The 19081-nt window shown below is 41.4% G+C and overlaps 1 protein-coding gene across 7 annotated transcripts in view; it reads left to right on the forward strand.

Annotated features, from left to right (window-relative positions):
- The window catches only part of PRIM2 (DNA primase subunit 2), a 308890-nt gene that overhangs the window by 262991 nt on the left and 26818 nt on the right, over window positions 1-19081 (forward strand). For all 7 annotated transcript variants that reach the window (XM_048845207.2, XM_048845211.2, XM_048845209.2 and 4 more), the window contains one exon: window positions 11768-11836. In XM_048845207.2, the coding sequence (XP_048701164.1) occupies window positions 11768-11836 (69 nt within the window). The remainder of the gene's footprint in view (window positions 1-11767; window positions 11837-19081) is intronic.

The following is a 19081-nucleotide window of genomic DNA, read 5'->3' on the forward strand; positions in this document are numbered from 1 at the left end:
GTAGAGTAGAGCAGCATTTAAAGTGAAGTTGGCTAAAATCATATTGGGGGTACCGGGGAGGGGAGGGATAGGGATGGACAACATGGAAGGGGAAAGAGATGACCAAAAAAAAGAGGCCTGAGAAAATATATGAAAAAAATGCAAAACCAGTTTAATGTATTTGAACAGCACAAGGGAGACTAAGAAAGATTTTATACCATATAGAACCCTAAAAAGCACATTTGAAAATATTTTTATCCAGTCTTTCTAAGTTTAAAACATTTTAAGATAAAAATTTAGAACATTTAAATTCTTTTTTTCTTATAAGATGTAATCCCTAGTCTAAATTTACAAATATTGTATAACAAAGATAAAGCACTGCTGAGAAAGTCTGTTGAGTCAGGAACCTGCCTGCTGTAATAAAGTACCATAATACTGAAGGCAGGATTAAAATATAGGTTTTTGCCATTGGCACTGGAATGGGCTGCCTTTGATTCGGAATGTCTTGTTGACTGCCCAAGTGAGAATATTGTTTATTTTATAGTTGTAATCCTAAAAGGGGAACAGAGAAGGGAGAGAAGCATGTATGGAAAAAAGTATTGGAGATGAATGAACACTACAAAAGGAGAATTCAGGAAAAAGAGAATCAACAAATCACTTGAAATAAAACATATAAATAGAATATTCCACAATCTAATCATAAATTGATACATTTTATACATTTAGACAATTTATAAGGTAAAACATTTCCAAACTAAAAATCATATTGATATTAAATTCAGAAGAAATTCAAAATGTTAAAAATAGCTAGGAAGAGATAGATAGATAGATATACACACACACACACACATATATATAGTACTTCCTTATACCTGTGATATTAATCTAGATTGTGCCTGAGAAATTTCCTTATATTCCCTCCCAAACTGTGAAAGGGAGAGAAACTCGAGTGTAGCCTTGGAGACTGGGGAATCTGACTACTGTCATTTAAATCTGAACAGCTGTCAACTCAGGAAGGGCTAGCGAATTAATAGAAAATGTCTCCCAGAAATAGCTGAAAATAGAGATTGCAAAACGTCTAATTTTGTATACTTCTAATTTACAAGTATAAAGACATATTAAATTAAAAATAGTATGTTAAAAATCTGGAAGGTTGCAAAGTTAAGCATTCAGACACAGAAATGGCAGAGCTAAATTTGCTCACACAGTAGAATTTCAGCAGTGGGCTTCTGAAACTGAAAAAAAACACTGGCATATAAATTATTTTCTAATTCTAGTTTTATTAATATAAACTTTCAAATAAAATATCTACCTTCATTTAGCAATCTGTCTAGGGGTTATTGCAACAAATATATTCACATATTGACACCTTCTTTTCATTCAGATGTGTACTTGCTCATCTGTTAGATATTTAATGAGTTCTTCACTAACACTCTTAAAAATTAAGGTTTATGCCTAAGAGGCCTATAAAAGAAAAGTGAAAAGTTAAGGAAGGGTTGTTTGCAGTGGGTCCTCTGTGTAGATATTTTTGAAGAGACTCTGATGGAACAGGTGCTTTGGGGATGATTATTGCCCTTTTTAAAGCCTTATTTTAACTTGTATAAATGTTACCTTAAATATAAGCAGCCTTGTTGGTTGGCAGTTGATTTTAACTATTCTAGTGGTGGCAAGTTCTGGGGAAGCTATTGCATCACCACAATTAAAAAATATCACCTAAAGTAGTGCCAACGTGTGTGACACTGAAAACCATAAGACCAAATATTGTTACCTACAAGAAACAATAAATGAGTATTAATGGGGCATTTTGAGGAAACAGTTTAAAGCAGATAGAGAAGTCAGTATAATGTTTATGTATATGTTTTATAGAATGGAGCTGTCAGAAATTCATGGTGTTCACTGTAAAATACAAATTAAATATCAAACGGCAACAGAAAGGCACGTGCCCCATATCAGTAAATAACCAAAGGTCACAGCAGAGTCCTAACAGAGCAGGTTGAGTTATGCTGAGGTGTTTAGAAACTGACCTGAAACTGGAAAAACAATAATGTGTTCAAGTATGTTCCAGAAGATGCACCTCAATCACACATTCAGTCAACTTTGAAATAAAATGAAGGTTAGAAATGGGGTCATATTTGGTTAAATCTATAGTAGAAAGGTTGCGTTTTTAATAATAGAAGTAACTGCAGCAATTTAAAAAAAAAACCCAGAAACTGACCTTAAGTAAGTGAAAGTAACTATCAGTAATTACCGAGTCCAAAGTATCTATTTGTACAACATCTTAACTATGTAAGCCAAAGATCTAGAGAGCAGGTGGTTGGACGCAGCTGTCAAACATCTTAATCTCATCAGTAACTAAAGCAAAATCAGAAAACAAAGTTGCAGATGGTAGTGAAAGAAAAGGTACAAAGAACTAAAGGGAGGGGTACAATTCAAAGGCAAATTTGTCTCAAGAATCTACAAAATAAAGTGATTTAATGCACATTTTTGTATTTCCCATTTTATTTTTAAGGATGGGTATACATATACTTTACATAAATGAGACTTCTCTCCAGTCAGAAGTCATTTCTTGGTGTTGTGTATTTGCCACACCGTAGCATTTGTTTTAATGTTTTAACTTTCAAATTTCTTTGCACAGAAACTTTCCTCCACCTGCTTGAGTACAATCTGGTCAATGAGTACTTTGTTAATGTCAGGGCAAGAAGAAACACTTTGAAGAACAGGAGGGACGGCCAAGCTTATTTTGTGAATGCTGGAACAGTTTAATGGCCCTTGGGAACATTTAGCGTAGCACTTTGACCCTCTCCTCCAAGATCCTGCTCCTAGCTAACACAACAGGAGAAACTATGTGATTATATGTCATAATGGCTGAGTGGGCTGAAGGAATTTGAGAGGGTAGCGAGATTGCTTTCTACACTGACCCTAGCCCAGAGGGAGAAGAAAGATTGAGGCAGTGTGTGTGAGGAGATAGGTAGGTTCTTAGGAAGAAGCTCTATTTTCTTGGAGCCACTAGAGGCAGACTCTGGTTTGGCATGAACTAGCTAGCTTCCCTGTGATATCAGTATCTCCCCACATGGGTCCTCTCCTTCACCTGGCAGAGGTATCCATGTTGAATTTATCCAAGAATGGGCAAAGGGTCTATGCAAACATTGTTTCTTCCTTGTTTGTCCTGAGTTGTAGAACTAGAACAGCTAGAAAGAACTGGCAGTGGTTGTGACATTACCCAGGGTACAATCTGGACCATTGGACAGGTGTGTGTCCCCTCAATTCTCTAACCTGGGATGCCTTTTATTCAAGACAATCAAAAAAGTAACTCCAGCTATGGTGCACTCCAGACTCAGGCCTATGTGTGAAACCTGGTGGATGGAGTGCCATGATTGGCTGGGTGTATTTGTGGAACTATTTTCAGCTGTTGATGACATAGAGAAAATACAAAGCATGCCACTAAAGGAGACTGCACTAAAAGCACAAATGTTGTTCTATGCCATGATCAATTTTCATAGCTGTCATGGAAACCATTTCAAGTGTTGTCCAGCCCTTGTCCAAAGTACTACAGAAAACAAATCTAGACATTTTCTGCTAATCAGTTGGTGACAGAAATTTTCCATTGTGGCATTACCCAAGGTACAATCTGGACTGTTGAACCGCATTGTCCCCTTAACTCCGTAACCTGAGGTGCCTTTTACACTGTTTTGCTGTTATAACATCCACCCCTGGCCTATTCATACAGCCTTCAGCATGCAGATTCACTCCCAGGTAAATATATGAGTACTCTGACCAGTCGCTCATGAATTACGACACCCGCAAATCCGTAGTCCAAGTCTTGTTTCCCCAGAAATATGTGTCTTGTACTGTCCAGCACACTACTGAACAATGCAAGCTAATAGAAAGTCCATGATATACGCACCCGCCTTGTTATCCCAAATGGAGTTTCTCACACACTTTAATTCAGACATAGTGGTTAAGATAAAGCAATAAGATAAATGCAGAAAGGTAGATTTTAAGTGATACAAAGACGGTGCAAAAAAGTCAGGATTGGTTATAAAAATAAAATAAAAGTAATATGCAAGCTAATGCCTAATTTAACAAGCTAAGTGAACTTAAAAGCAAAGGTTTTGCTGTACATTTCACAGACTGAGTCTCCTTTCAGCCTGGGACCACTCAGTTCTTTGAGAGTCATTGATGTTATGAACAGAGAGATGGCAGGAGGAGAAGTGAAGTTCCTCCCTCTTTATAATTCACTTTCTTGTGTTAGAAACATCCTTGCTGAGCCATGGTGATATGCAGTCCGTTGTGGACATGAGGTTTGAATCATCCCTGTGATGAAATATAAATTTCTTGTTTACACCTCCCCGTTGCTAGAGAATGGCTGCTTCAGCAGGTGATAGCTCTTGAACACCTGCATGGGGTGCCAGTGAGACTTTGTCTCTGGAAAAACTGGTCTGGGCCTACATTTCCAACTCTAGAACATGTTACAGCAATGTTACAGAGTAGAAACTTATAACTTTACATACAATGCTGATACACATATTTTACCAGGACTAAAAATATTCAGAAGATTGAGTTTTCAAATGATACCTCACAAGGCATACTTTGTACAAAATTTTGTCTTGGTTTTGTAAAAGTGGTGACCATAATAGTGTAGACTGTCAAAATGGTTTACAAGTCCTGTTGGCAACTTTCACCCTATCAGCTGCTGTGCTTGTGTCAATTGCCCCTTCCTCCAAATGTGTCGCTGATAGTTGTTCAGTTTATTTCCCTAAACCGGTGAAGAAGACAGCAGCAGTTTGGTAAAAGATAATGAGAAACATAATATGTGTTCCAGTAAGCAGACACTAAGCTTGATCATTGCCTGCCTTTTCTCTTCAAAGCAATCTTACAATATTATTAGCAGTGCAGCCCTTTGATCAGCTTGCAATCTGGAAGTGAAGACTTAAACCAAACTCATTTTATTGAAAGATGATGAGCTAGTCAACCAGAATTCTCTGTTACATTGTCTTATTATGGTGGTCAAGATTGAGGCCCTTTTAAAATGTTTTCCACATTCCTAGGAAACTGAGAGTGTACCCAAATTTTCTGTTTGCCCATCTTTGACTCTTATTCTCAAAATAAAGGATATATTCCTGAGTAACCAACTAGTATAGGATTACATTTATTAATACCAAAAAAAATGTATGGAGGACTCTATACTTTTTGGTGTGTTTACAATGAAGTAGTGGTATAACAGAACTGAAATTTGAAGGGAATATTAGCATTTAATTTTTCATATGTAAACAAATTAAACCTTTATTTTTCTTGTATAATACACTCAAGGCAGAGCATTAGCTTCTCCAGTTCCTCTAAGGTGTTCAATACTGTTCTTGTTCGAGTGCTTGCTCATGTTCACTCCATTGTAGGTGTGTGTGCTCACCACATGCACCAATGCCGTAAATTTTTCCCTGAGTAGCATCCGTAGGAGACCGGCTCTGGTGCCCTCTGGAGTGGCGTGCGTACGCACCGGTATAAGGGCCAGTGATCCCCATATAAGCTGTTTGAAGTGTTTAGGGGAAACCCACGTTAGCAACAAGTGTCATATTTGCAAGTTTCAGACTACGGACCAAAAAGGAGTGGGGCATTTGTCTCTGAGCGCTCCTTATGGAGTCAGCCCTTACTTCAGCCTCAGCGCCGACTGAATCGGACTCTGTTCCTAGCACTGTGGCCTCAGTGTGCAGCGCGCCGCCAGCACCAACTGAATACCAGCTAAAAAACAAAAACAAAAAAAAAAACAAAAAAAAAGGCCAGGAGGGGATGTTCTCCTATTTCCTGTAAAGGGAAGGAGCGAAAAGACCCGTGAGGGGCAGCTCTTCCCCTCCGGTTGGAGGTTGGGCCCCAACTCCCACTGAGCGGTCAAGCCCACTCCAAGACCTGCCCGCCACCCTGGGGACTGGCAGAGGCACTCAGCTCCATAGCGGTGCCGTCCACTCTGGAGGCCTGTACCACCGACATCGGGTACAGACGTGCCTTGTTCGAGGGATAAACCTGCCTTGGGACCCTTCCAACAGTCCCCATCAGTGCAGCACCGCTCCTCGCCACAGGGGATGTCCTGTCAGCACTTTTCTGAGCAGTGGCACCAGCCTGCAGACACGGGTTGGCTGGCCTGCCGGATTCCTAGCATTGGTCCACGGATTCCAGGCACTGTTTTTTGGGCTGGAGGCAGTGATCGCCAGTGGGCTGCCACAGACCATCAGAGGCACGGCACCAGGCTCCAGAGCCCCGGTGCCAAGAGTGCCTGAACTGCTCTCCCAGTACACAACAGTGCTCCGGAAGGTCAAGAGGCCGGACTCCGAAACCCCCATTGCTGGACCACCGGTACGGGTCACTACGAGTGTGTTACCGGTCTGTGACATGCTGGTCTGCCCGCTCATGTTCCCGCTTGATGGAACGGCACCGCTTGTGAAGTGTAAGGCATCGATTGCCAGGGTACCATTGTCCATTTGCTGAACACCGCCACTGGTCACTGGAATCGTGATGCCCACAGCCATCGCCCTCCTACAGATTCTCAGCAGAGGTTCAGCCGATGGGATCAGGGTAGATAGGTGGCCTCAGCACTGTCCTGGTCCCCCAGACATGTATCCACCTCCTCGGGCTCCGACAGTGAGAAGGAGAACCTGTCCGCAGGACAGGGCCACCCCTCAGGGGCATTGGTGTTCCTTGCTGGGCCACCAGTGGCCTTCCCCCTGGCAACTCTGGAACCCTTGGGGATTTCCCCAAGCAACACAGGAGCATAAGTTGGCCTCGGGGGCATCCACCAAACCGTTGGCAGCAGTCTCCTCCTCACCTCCTGCACAGGGCCTCACCTTCTCTCGATCAAGGTGCACCTGGCAGCCATATTGGCCTTCTGTCCTCTCATCCAGGGTAAATCTGTTGTATTATTGTATGAGATGTTGATCAGGTTCCTGAAGGGCCTTGAGCGTCTCTTATTGCCGATCCGGGACCCAGTACGAGATAACTGGTTCTGTGGATGAAGGGAAAGCTGTGGACGTGTTGTTCCTTGACTTCAGCAAAGCTTTTGATACTGTCTCCCACAGTATTCTTGCCATCAAGTTAAAGAAGTATAGGCTGGATGAATGGACTATAAGGTGGATAGAAAGCTGGCTAGATTGTCGGGCTCAACGGGTAGTGATCAGTGGCTCCATGTCTAGTTGGCAGCCGGTATCAAGTGGAGTGCCCCAAGGGTCGGTCCTGGGGCCGGTTTTGTTCAATATCTTCATAAATAATCTGGAGGATGGTGTGGATTGCATCCTCAGCAAGTTTGCAGATGACACTACTGGGAGGAGAGGTAGATACGCTGGAGGGTAGGGATAGGATACAGAGGGACCTAGACAAATTGAAGGATTGGGCCAAAAGAAATTTGATGAGGTTCAACAAGGGCAAGTGCAGAGTCCTGCACTTAAGATGGAAGAATCCCATGCACCGCTACAGACTAGGGACCTAATGGCTAGGCAGCAGTTCTGCAGTAAAGGACCTAGGGGTTACAGTGGACGAGAAGCTGGATATGAGTCAACAGTGTGCCGTTGTTGCCAAGAAAGCCAGTGGCATTTTGGGATGTATAAGTAGGGGCATTGCCAGCAGATCGAGGGATGTGATCGTTCCCCTCTATTCGGCATTGGTGAGGCCTCATCTGGAGTACTGTGTCCAGTTTTGGGCCCCACACTACAAGAAGGATGTGGAAAAATTGGAAAGAGTCCAGCGGAGGGCAACAAAAATTATTAGGGGTCTGGAACACATGAGTTATGAGGAGAGGCTGAGGGAACTGGGGATGTTTAGTCTATGGAAGAGAAGAATGAGGGGGGAGTTGGTAGCTGCTTTCAACTACCTGAAAGGGGGTTCCAAAGAGGATGGCTCTAGACTATTCTCAGTGGTAGCAGATGACAGAACAAGGAGTAATGGTCTCAAGTTGCAGTGCGGGAGATTTAGGTTGGATATTAGGAAAAAAATTTTCACTAGGAGGGTGGTGAAACAATGGAATGCGTTACGTAGGGAGGTGGTGGAATCTCCTTCCTCAGAAGTTTTTAAGGTCAGGCTTGACAAAGCACTGGCTGGGATGATTTAATTGGGGATCGGTCCTGCTTTGAGCAGGGGGTTGGACTAGATGACCTCCTGAGGTCCCTTCCAACCCTGATATTCTATGATACCCCAACTGGACCTCAATCTAGTCCTCTCCAGGCTCACAGGCCCTACCTTTGAGTCCATGGCTTCTTGCTTCATTTTCCATCTGTCGTGGAAGGTTGCTGTCCTTGTAGTGATTACCTTGGAGCCTCACTTCAGAGCCACCATATACGGTATTCTACAAGGACAAGGTCCAGCTGTGGCCCCATCCAGCTTTCCTGCCAAAGGTGATGTCACATTTCCATGTCAACCAGGATATCTTCCTCCCAGTGTTCTGTCCAAAGCAGTGGTGGGCAACCTGTGGCCCGTCAGGGTAATCTGCTGGCGGGCCGTGAGACAGTTTGTTTACATGGACCGTCCGCAGGCACAGCCACCCACAGCTCCCAGTGGCTGCAGTTTGCCATTCCTGTCCAATGGGAGCTGTAGGCGGCCATCCCTACGGACGGTTGATGCAAACAAACTGTCTCGCAGGCCATCAGCAGATTACCCTGACGGGCCGCAGGTTGCCCACCACTCGTCCAAAACCTCACTCGACCAATTAGGAGAGGCGGCTGCACATTCTGGATGTCTGGTATGCCCTGACGTTCTACCTGGAGCACACCAGCTCTTTAGCATGACAGTTGACAGGATGAAGGGTCTTCCGGTGTCACCTCAAAAGATTTAGAATTGGATCACCCCTGCATCGGTACTTGTTACGAGCTGGTGCAGGCTGTTTCTCCACGGATAGCGAAGACTCACTCAACTTTGGCTGCCTTCCAGGCATATGTCCCTATCCAGGACACCTGCAGGGCCGTGACGTGGTCTTCAGTACACACGTTCATGACTCCTATGCCATCACCAGAGTAAGCCAGAGATGATGCTGGGTTTGGCAGAGCTGCGTTGCGATAAACACATCCATGAACTCCTACCCGCCTCCTGTGGTATTGCTTGGGAGTCACCTACAATGGAATGGATGTGAGCAGGCACTTGAAGAAGAAAAGTCAGTTACCTTTTCTGTAACTGGTGTTCTTTGAGATGTGTTGCTCATGTCCATTCCATGAGCCGCCCTCCTTCCCCACTGTCGGAGTTTCCAGCAAGAAGGAACTGAGGGTTCGGGGAGCCGGCGGCGCCCCTTATATCGGTGCATACACACACCACTCCAAAGGGCACCAGAGCCAGTCCCCTACAAATACCACTGAGGGAAAAACTTCCAGTAGTGGTATATGTGGTGAGTACACACACACCTACAATGGAATGGACATGAGCAACACATCTCGAAGAACACCAGTTATAAAAAGGTAACTGTCTTTTTCTGAGATGAACAGATTAGACTTAGATATTTCTTCTTTACCAATTACTTCATTAGAGATTAAAAAGCATAAGGGAAAAATTCAGCTAAACACATTTATTTACATGTCTAACAAAATTATGAGCTAAATAGATACAGCACAAAACATTAAAATAAGTGCTAACCCATGTTTTCAAGAGTAATTACCAAAATATATTTCAGAAATAACACTTGAATAATAGCTAAATGTTTGTACATGTAAAAACTACTAAACTTTCCGTCATTACATGAATACTTATTTCTTTACATAGATTTCAGTGCTAGGAGATATTCTTAACAAGCCTTTGTTCTTTAGGAGCTAGTAGATTGCTCTGTCTATATCCCATCATAATCAACACTTGAAACTGTTAACTTCCCAATTTTTAGGTTATAACAACTCAGAGCAGATTTCAGCCCAAGTGTGGCTTTAGAGGCAGTGTAACCTAGTTGATGAATCACTGGACTTAGACTCAGAAACCCACCTTCAGTTCCAGGGTCTGCCACTGGCTGACCAGCTGTGTGGCCTTCAGCAGGTCACTTTACTTCTGTGTCTCTGTTTTCTCATCTGTAAAATGAAGATAATGATTCTGACCTCCTTTGTTAAAGCTCTTGAGTTCTAAGGATGAAACGCAGTGTATAAGAACCTTACATGATTATTAATACAAATATTTACCTGTTGAGAACCCCCACTAAAATATCCATTTTATCCTTTCCATCCTTGGTTGTCACTGAAGAGGGTATTTTGTCATCCAAATATTCCATATCACCTTCTAGAGCACAGATTGTATGTTCAAAACAAAATAACCCAAAGACCCCCTCAACCTAATTAATTGAAGCTCATCGTAACTTTTAACGACTAACACTAAATATACCATGGGTACTTTTGACTCCCTTAAGTTTCCAGTTCTGAGGTACAGGCAGAATTTTTTGGATGCTGTTTTTAATTTTAAAATGAGGTATGGATACTAATGTAATGGTTAACTATGATATCCTTTTACTTTCATTTTATAGAAATAATAGGGAAAAATAAGAAATTGTATTTGAACTATTTTGGACAATGTTTCTTCTTTGTTTTTCACTTTTAAAAAATGTATTTATTTATTTTATTTATTTAGAATCTGTTTCCTGCAAGACTAATTCAAAAAGTGGACAGGTTGGATACATAGACAGTCCCTGATTTCAGACCCTGTTGGTTAGCTAGCTTGGGCCTTGGTCTTTTTACACTGGATTTAAAAGAAAGTGACAGGAAGCTTAGAAATTTAATCAGTTGGGCTGTAACAGAGAAACAATGCAGTTATGCACTTTCTTGGCAGTGTGTAGTGATTTGATCTATTCTGCAAATGTAATTTATTTGTACATTGGTCAATAACTATAACGCAGCATCCAATAATGAGGGCAGCAGGGATTGAAGCCTGAATTTACTGCAGTGACATAGAAAGGTTAACCGTTGAAAAAAGGGCTAGAAATTAACAGTTTTTTCAAGAATTCTTTTTCCCTCCACTGAGGTTATCTCTTAATTCCAGCAGCTTTCTCTGTTTGATAAGCAGAGAGTACACTTTTGATTATTTAAGGGAAGGAGATGGTTATGCAGCTTTAAAAATTTCAACTGATATTGCATTCTGCTGATAAGAATGCAGCACAGAAGAGATTACATGAGGTAGAACTGGGAAGCAAACTGTATTTACAAAAGATAGGATGATGCTCCTAATAGGTGTTCAAAACAGACTCTTCACTCGCATATTCTGCTGAGCTTTACTAGAAATAACTTCATTTCAAAAAGGAACAAATATGATTGAAGGTAAAAGCATTCCCTTCTTACAAATTCTTTTCTAAAGGGTTTACATTCAATTTTCTTGATGGGAGCACAGCAGTATTTTATGTTGCATCTGTATGAAGTGGTAATGTGGAAAATAAAAATATAAAAAGCGTACTTGATTGCTTCATGCTTCAGCCACTTGAATTATTAGATCTATATATGCAATTATGTCAGAGATGTTACAATACGATATTCTGATAATAACGGTCAGATATACAATACGATGATATATTTTCATCTTATTCCTGCTTTTAAATGTACTGAAATCACCAGAGCATCTTTCTATCTCTGATTGTTTTGTTTTTAATGCTACCAATATATATTTAAGCAACCTGGGTATGATGGAACACAGCCAGAGTTATTACAGTACACAGGTGACGGGGTGTCATGTGCAATGTACTTTCTTGCATTATATGCCTATCTGTTGTGAGGTATCTTATAAAGGTCAATGATAAAACATCAGTGAAAAATTCTTCAGTTCTGAATGAATGCTACTTCTAATTACTCTCCTTTTTTTACAGGTTTTGGAGTTAGTCAAAGGTATGCATTACCAGCTGGCCTGTCAGAAATACTTCCAGTTGACACATGATGTAAGTACATATTTAATTTTTATTGTACAATAAGCAGGGTGCCTTTGTCTCTAGAAACTCCAGAGGTTCTCTACAGTTATCACATCCATCATTGGTTGTCAAATCTTGTTAATTTTAATGAGTTAATTAGTATAAGCCTTTTTGCTATGTATTTTAGCATGATTTTTGTATAAAATATTTTATACACATACATATCACTTCTGTAATGTAGATACATAAAAATAGAAAAGAGTGATAAGATGTAGCAAAACAAAATGTTTTTCTGAAAAGTCAGCATTTTTAACGGTATCACAAGCACTAAAGTTGTCAATTCTCTTTTTTTAAAAGAAAAAAGCCTAATGAAATTTGTAGTGGATGCAACTAAAACTCTAACCACCAGTGAAAACTCTTTTTAGCCTTTTTTTTAAACATATTTCATCATGTATAAACATAGTTGAGCTTCAGAGGGGTAGCCATGCGCATCCGACAGAGTGGGTATTCACCCACGAAAGCTCGATGCTCCAATACGTCTGTTAGTCTGTAAGGTGCCACAGGACTCTTTGCCGCTTAAACATAGTTGGCATCTTTAATTTATGGTGACTTATCATCTGATGACTTCCTACCTAATTTTCTTTTTCAGCTTGGTGACTTTTTAATTATTTTTTTAATTGTGGTTAGTTTTTGACTTAAGATATATTGAAAACATTCACTATGAGAGAATTTTCTCTTTGCTTAGTTCATCTCCTATAATTACTGAATTTTATTATAAAGAATATGAAAAAAATTAAAAACTGGAAACTATCTATTTTATGAGCTTATAAGGAACTAATCACTGTAGTACCTTAGCACCTCATAGTCTTTTAATGTATTTGTATTATGGGGTAGGGTCATACTATTCTCCTCCACTTTACATATGGGGAACTGAGGCACAGAGAGGCTAAGTAGTAGAACAGGGCCTTAAACTCAGGTATCACAGATCCTAGGATAGTGCCCATTCTTCCTCTCTAGGATAAATTCATTCAAATACAGTAAAAGCTTTGTTATCCAGCATGTTGAGGGAATGGGGAGTGCCAGTAAGTAAAAATTCCTGTTTACTAAGAGGGAGGGAGCTTGGGTATGGGAGGGGGCTCAAAGCTAGGGGTTGCAGTGCAGGAGGGGCATGGTCTCTGGGAGGGAGTTTGGGTGCAGGAGGGGCCTCGGGGCAAGGGGCTGGGCCACAGGAGTGGGTGCGGGCCGCCAGATTCGGGCGGCACTCAACTCGGATGGCTCCATGCAAGCAGCAACCTGTCCCTGCTGCTCCTTGGTGGAGTGTGACTAGGTGGCTCTGCACGCTGTCCCCAACACCAACCAGACTATAAACCGGACTTTCAATGAAGATCAAAAATGCTGGTTTATAGAGTTTTCCGGTTGATACAGTGCCAGATACACCGTTTTTACTGTACTAAGCATATATAATCAATTTAAAGCAGTTGTGTAAGGCTTCATGGTAGTTCATGTGGTACTGTTGTGTACACTGTGATGATGCTGGGATAATTGTGCACTGGTGACCTGAGTTATATGTGTATTTATCAGCAGATAACATCATAATGGTAACTCAGTTCATGGTCATTGGAGTCACCACTGTTGCTTATCACATGGTAACTTCAAAGAAAAAAAGGACCCATGTATTCTCTTCTTTTAAGTTATGTGGTAATGTAATAAAGAGATTAATGAGTAGATTGAGTGGCACAAGGGACTAATACTAATTAGGATACTGATCCTTTCAGTTCTAGGTCAGTGGTTCAAATTCAGTGTACATCAGCTGCAACTGAAAATCAGTACCATCTGAAGGTTGTTCATTTGCCTATGCAGAATGAATTTGTTTAGCACAGTTTCTAGTTCTTAGGTTTTCACTGCATTTATAAAAATCATTTTACAGGAAAACCCTGATCAGTTGAGATTTTGGGTATGTCCAACATTTGGATAAATCCTTGACTCCAAAATATGTATAGAAATAGATATGTAGATTTTTGGATAAATAAAATGTAAATGTTTTGAATGTCCCTGACATCTCAGTAGATAATTCAATGATTCATTGGCTTTGTGTGTGTGTGAAATTTTCACAGGTGTCTACATGATTTAGGAGCCTAGGTCCCATTGAAAGTCTTGAGCTTCTAAATCACTTAAAGCACTGTTGAAAATTTTACCCATGGACACTGAAGTCTGTCTTCTCCCTTCTAGAGTTGATCCTTCCATGGGTTATATGGGGCAGCTTATATTATGATAGTGCTGTACATGTTCTGTGGATAAATAGAAATCTCAGTTTCCAGGGTGGTTAAACTGGTGCATTTCATGAGCAATAATTCACTTACATTTGTAGGGGGAAAAAAGAGATAAGAGCATAAATGAAATCATTTAAGAAGTAGGGGGGCCCTTGATAGTGCTCTGAACAACTGTGTTTAAGAGGATTGTGTTTGTTTCCCTGATTCCTCGCTACCTGGACTGGTGTGCTGGGAATGCTTTATAAAAGTGTGTAATCAGTGACACAGAAAAATATATGAATGCTGTTGGTAATATGAGTCTTTGAATAGCGGCTAAAGCTTAGGAAAACAGGAGAAGAGGATTGTCAGTGTCAACAAGCATCCCTTGGAGTGAAAAATGTATAAGTTGTTATAGTTTATGATTATAACAAGAATTATTCTAGGATTGGAAAATGCGCCTTATCGTGATAGACTGAAGGAGTTCAATCTATTTAATTTAACAAAGAGAAGGTTGAGGGGAGACTTAATCAGTCTATAAGCACCTATATGGAGAACAAATATTTGATAATAGTCTCTTTAATATATCAGACAGAGGGATAACAAGATCCAGTGGCTGGAAGTTGTAGCTAGACAAATTCAAACTGGAAATAAGACGTAAAATTTTTAACAGTGAAGGTAATTCATCTTTGAATCAATTGTGGTTGATTCATTCACTGACAACTTTAAAATGGATTGGATTTTTTTAAAAAGATACGCTGTAGTTCAAACAGGGCAATAGTTCAAACAAAGTATTTTGGAGAAGGTCTATTGCCTTTGTTATGCAGGAGGTTGGACTAGGTGATCACAGTGGTCCCTTCTGGCCTTAGAATCTATGAATTTATGAAACTTGAGGAAAATACCACATGCCATTCCTTTGTGAAAGTGGTATGTCCTGCTCTGGAGTTCTTATTCTGAAATATCATCAGATCTATAATGGTGAGTTGTTAAATCTACTCTCTGTCTCCTGCATGTCAGTGGGCATTCCCATGGCAACTGGGAGCAAACCAGATCTTGGCTCTGAGCTTGGGGTTAGGATTGCCCTGCATAAAGAACTCTCCAGAAATCTCTGCTTCCAAATGGCACACAGAGCAGACTCCAGGAGTCTTTCACAGAGCTTTTACATGGTTTGGTAAAAGATTTCTAGCTAATTATCAATCAGTTTCTTCTGGGTTTTGAGGTTTTCCTCCTCAGAACTGCTGAACACATACATATCTATGCTTTCTGAGGAGGGTTTAAAGCAGCATTTCTCAAATGTGGCCACTAGGAGCTTTTCTTATGGGCACAGCCTCCTGGGCAGTGATGGGGGAGGGGAGCAAAGCTGCACTCCTCCCCCAACGCCACTAGCAGGGGTTGGGTCCTGCCCTCCCTCTGGAGACACAAATGCTGGAGGCGCAGGCTGCTAGTGAGCTCCCCACCTTCCCTGGAGAGGCAGGCAACAGGCTCTGGCACTGGGGTCACCCCCATCCATTCCCCCCTAACCCCCACTGCCTCCTCTGCCCACCCCCCCATTCCATTCTCCTCATCGCCTTTGGCCCCTACTGCCTCCCTACCCACCTCCCCATCCAGGGCTTAATTTTTCCCTGGGCTTGCCAGGGCTGAATGAGTCTGCTGCTGTGAAAAGTGATATTTGTATGTTTGGCAATACCACTTTTCACAGCAGCAGACTTACTAGCTAGCAAGTCTTTAAAAAAGCAACCAAAAAAGCAAAATCAACAACAAAAAAGACATGAAGGTGCAAAGCACCTTATTGGTGTTTCTATTCTGTTTAGGTCCAGTAAAGAATAGAGACAAGTGTACATTATTTTTATGATTGAGTCTGCAAAAAATTCCAGCATAAATGAATTGCAGTGATTTGGACATGTATGTGTGCATATTTATTTGTCTTTCCTAAACTTGATTAGAAATTTTAGTTAAAATTGTAACAGTGGCCACCAGCAAGAGTTGGTGGCTGCACTTTGAGGCCACCAAAAATTTGTTGTGAGAACCTATGGTTTAAAGGACAGCACTCTCCTAACTTCCTCCTTCAAAAATGACAGACACAGTAGCCCACAGAAAATCAGCTCTCAGGTGGTATGTTGGTGAAGTCCACACTGAGATAGGTGAGCCAGCAACAATTAAATGGGGCTCCCAGCTGGTATGTGGGTGAGGGCCACACTGAGATGGTTGAGCAGGAAGCTCTCTTCACTGAGACCAGACCAGAATCAGTGGCATGGAGCCAGGAGTAAGTTTTTCAAATCCTCCTCCTGTCTCCTCAACGTCTGGGGCCCATCTTCCCACAGTTTACAGAGTAAGCAGAAAATTTCACTGGAGCCTTCTGAATCTCAGAGGAAGCAGTTCTACTCCCAGCCAGGACATAGGAAAAGTTGATTCCGAGATGGTTGAGAATGCTGCAAAACATACTCCCCTTTCAAAGGTGTTTACCTATAGGATTTCAGCTGCCATGAAAGGTACAAGCTCTTGTGACCTTTCTGATACCAATGAGTCATTTGTCTCCATTGGATCCAGTTCACTTCTCATTCTGTTCAGTCAGCACCCCCTCAGCCTGGAATCAGCAGCAGGGATCATGGGGTAAAGTGATTCAGATCACCTTGCCTGGGAGATGGAACTATCTCTCCTCTCCTCCGAGCCTCCTGGAGTCCCACAGGAGGTCATAAAGTGGCTACAATTTTCCTGAGGGAGACAGTAGACTCCTTTCAGTCTCCCTAGTAATGTGCACGCTCTCTCTCTCACAGGGTTCCACTCCTTTTCTTTCAAGGGTTTGGCCCAGGGTATAATGAAGTATATTGCTCACAGTTGAAGGGGCTGTTGAAGGGGCAGCACAAAGACTTAAAATCTTTTGTGAGAGAATCTCGCCTCTAGATCTTCTATTGAGAAGGAGGAATTCCTAAAATTGGGGCTTTGAGCGAGATACTTCAGACTCTCAACTAAGCTTTCCAGAATTATTAACAAATGGGGGTCTTATTTCACAGGTGCTTATGTTTTTAGAAAATGAAACACACATACAAAATTGCACCCTGAAAAGTTGAAGAAAAGTAGTAATTCTTACCTAGTTTGAAGGTGTAATTAAGATGGAATGGGAATTCTATATGAAGACCTACTAATAACTAAGAGCTTAAGTCTTCATTAATGTGGCTAAGGTTAAGCTTGTTGCAGTCTCCTTAGTAAAGGGCAGCTGAGGGAGTATTCCCACAAACACACACACACAGAGGAGGAGAATAAAATGATCTCAGGCTAAACTTGGATACAGCAGCCTCAGCCCTGCAGTCTCATTGTGCAGATTTATGCTCAACTTGGAGGCCCCTATCAGCGTGACAAACAAGCAAACAAAAACATACATGAAATCTACTTTAATCCTGAAGTGTTTTCAGATCTGATGCTTCACCTGACTCTGATTTGCTGTACGTTCAAAAATTCCAAAGCCTTGCACCAGGAGCAGTTATGGCTCCACTTGAAGAAACACGAATTGCCAGCTAACATCTAATATCCTTCCAAATACTGTTGGTGATCTCTTTGGAGAGCACAGAGACACAGCAGTTACTGAGGCTTTAGACAAGGGAATAAATAAGTCCCTTCCTCCTTCCAGTGAAAGAATTTTCAGCAGATGTTCGCTTTTAAGCTACTGCTGCTCCAGCGTAGAGCTTACACATTTAGAGGAGACCATTGCTGCATTTCCTGAGAGTTCAAAGATCAAGGCTGGAGTTCTTTGGAAAACAATCCAGCTCCAAAAGCTTCTTTTTACTTTGGCTTTCTCAGGTTTTCTCTGGCATGTGTTATTCAGAGGGTCAAACTAGATGATCACAGTGGTCCATCCTGACCTTAGAATCTGTGAAAGTCTGGACAAATCCCCTTCCCCACCCCCAGTATGTTTCAGAGTGGAAATCAACCACCTCAGAAAATGGGTGTTTCAATATCACTCACGTATTGTCCGAGGACAAGTTAAAAATTCACCAACACATCAAGAAGATGGTTGTACCATCAGATGACGAACGGTGCAGTAGCCCATCTCCTACACATTGGAACAGTGAAACCCATTTTGTGGCAAGACCGATATTTTGGAAGGGCCACAAGATTATTTGTGGTACAAAGAGAAGCAATGGTATACAGCCCATTTTAGATCTTAAATCCATGTGGAGATCAGTATTCCAAGTGGAAATATTGAAACCCATCGTTACTGCAATATTTTTCCAAAACTTCAGAATATGAAAATAAACTTCCTGGACTTGTAACTTCTACACGGATATTCACAAATTTCATATCAAAGCTCTGTTCAAGGGGAAAGGATACATATCTGCTCTTATCTGATGACATTCTCATCTGGTTACCCAGCAGGACCCAGCAGCCATTACTGCAAGCATTCAGAAACATGGCTTTGAGTGAAAAATTGAAGGACCAATTGCAGCCCTCACAAAACTCCAGCTTCTAAGTTATCATCTAAGGCCATCTCTATTTCAGAAGGGAGATACAAGAAAATAGTGTCTGATTTGCTAAATATTAGCATATCTCTGAATTAGTGTATGGGCTAGTGAGTCTTATGTGGCTACCCAGTACAAATTGTGCATAGCTTCCAGCCAACAATTGTGGCAAATCAGCATATAAAGATCTTGGCCCAGATTTAGTACTAGCATCTCTTGTTGAACTCATTCTTAATATGATTTAACAGCTACCTAATGTAAGGTCCAAAGAAGCTGATCATCAGTACCAATATTGGACCCCATGTAGGGGAAAAATATCTGAATTCCTATATGAGTTTGTGGAAGACACCGTGTATAACCTGTCTCATGCTGATCACTACTCCAGGAGATGATTCTTTAGTAACTTGGCATACATATAACCGCTAAAAAGGCAGAAAATCTTCCACACTGCTTAGAGACGTTGCCATATTTGTGTTTTGGGAAAAAGCTATTGCTCGGTTCTACACCAAGAATTAAACTTGGGGTTGGCTGGCTCAGCAAGATACAAACAGAACCAAGTGAATGCAGATGAGATG

Source organism: Caretta caretta, chromosome 3 (assembly GCF_965140235.1).
Source record: "Caretta caretta isolate rCarCar2 chromosome 3, rCarCar1.hap1, whole genome shotgun sequence".
Lineage (NCBI taxonomy): Eukaryota > Metazoa > Chordata > Testudines > Cheloniidae > Caretta > Caretta caretta.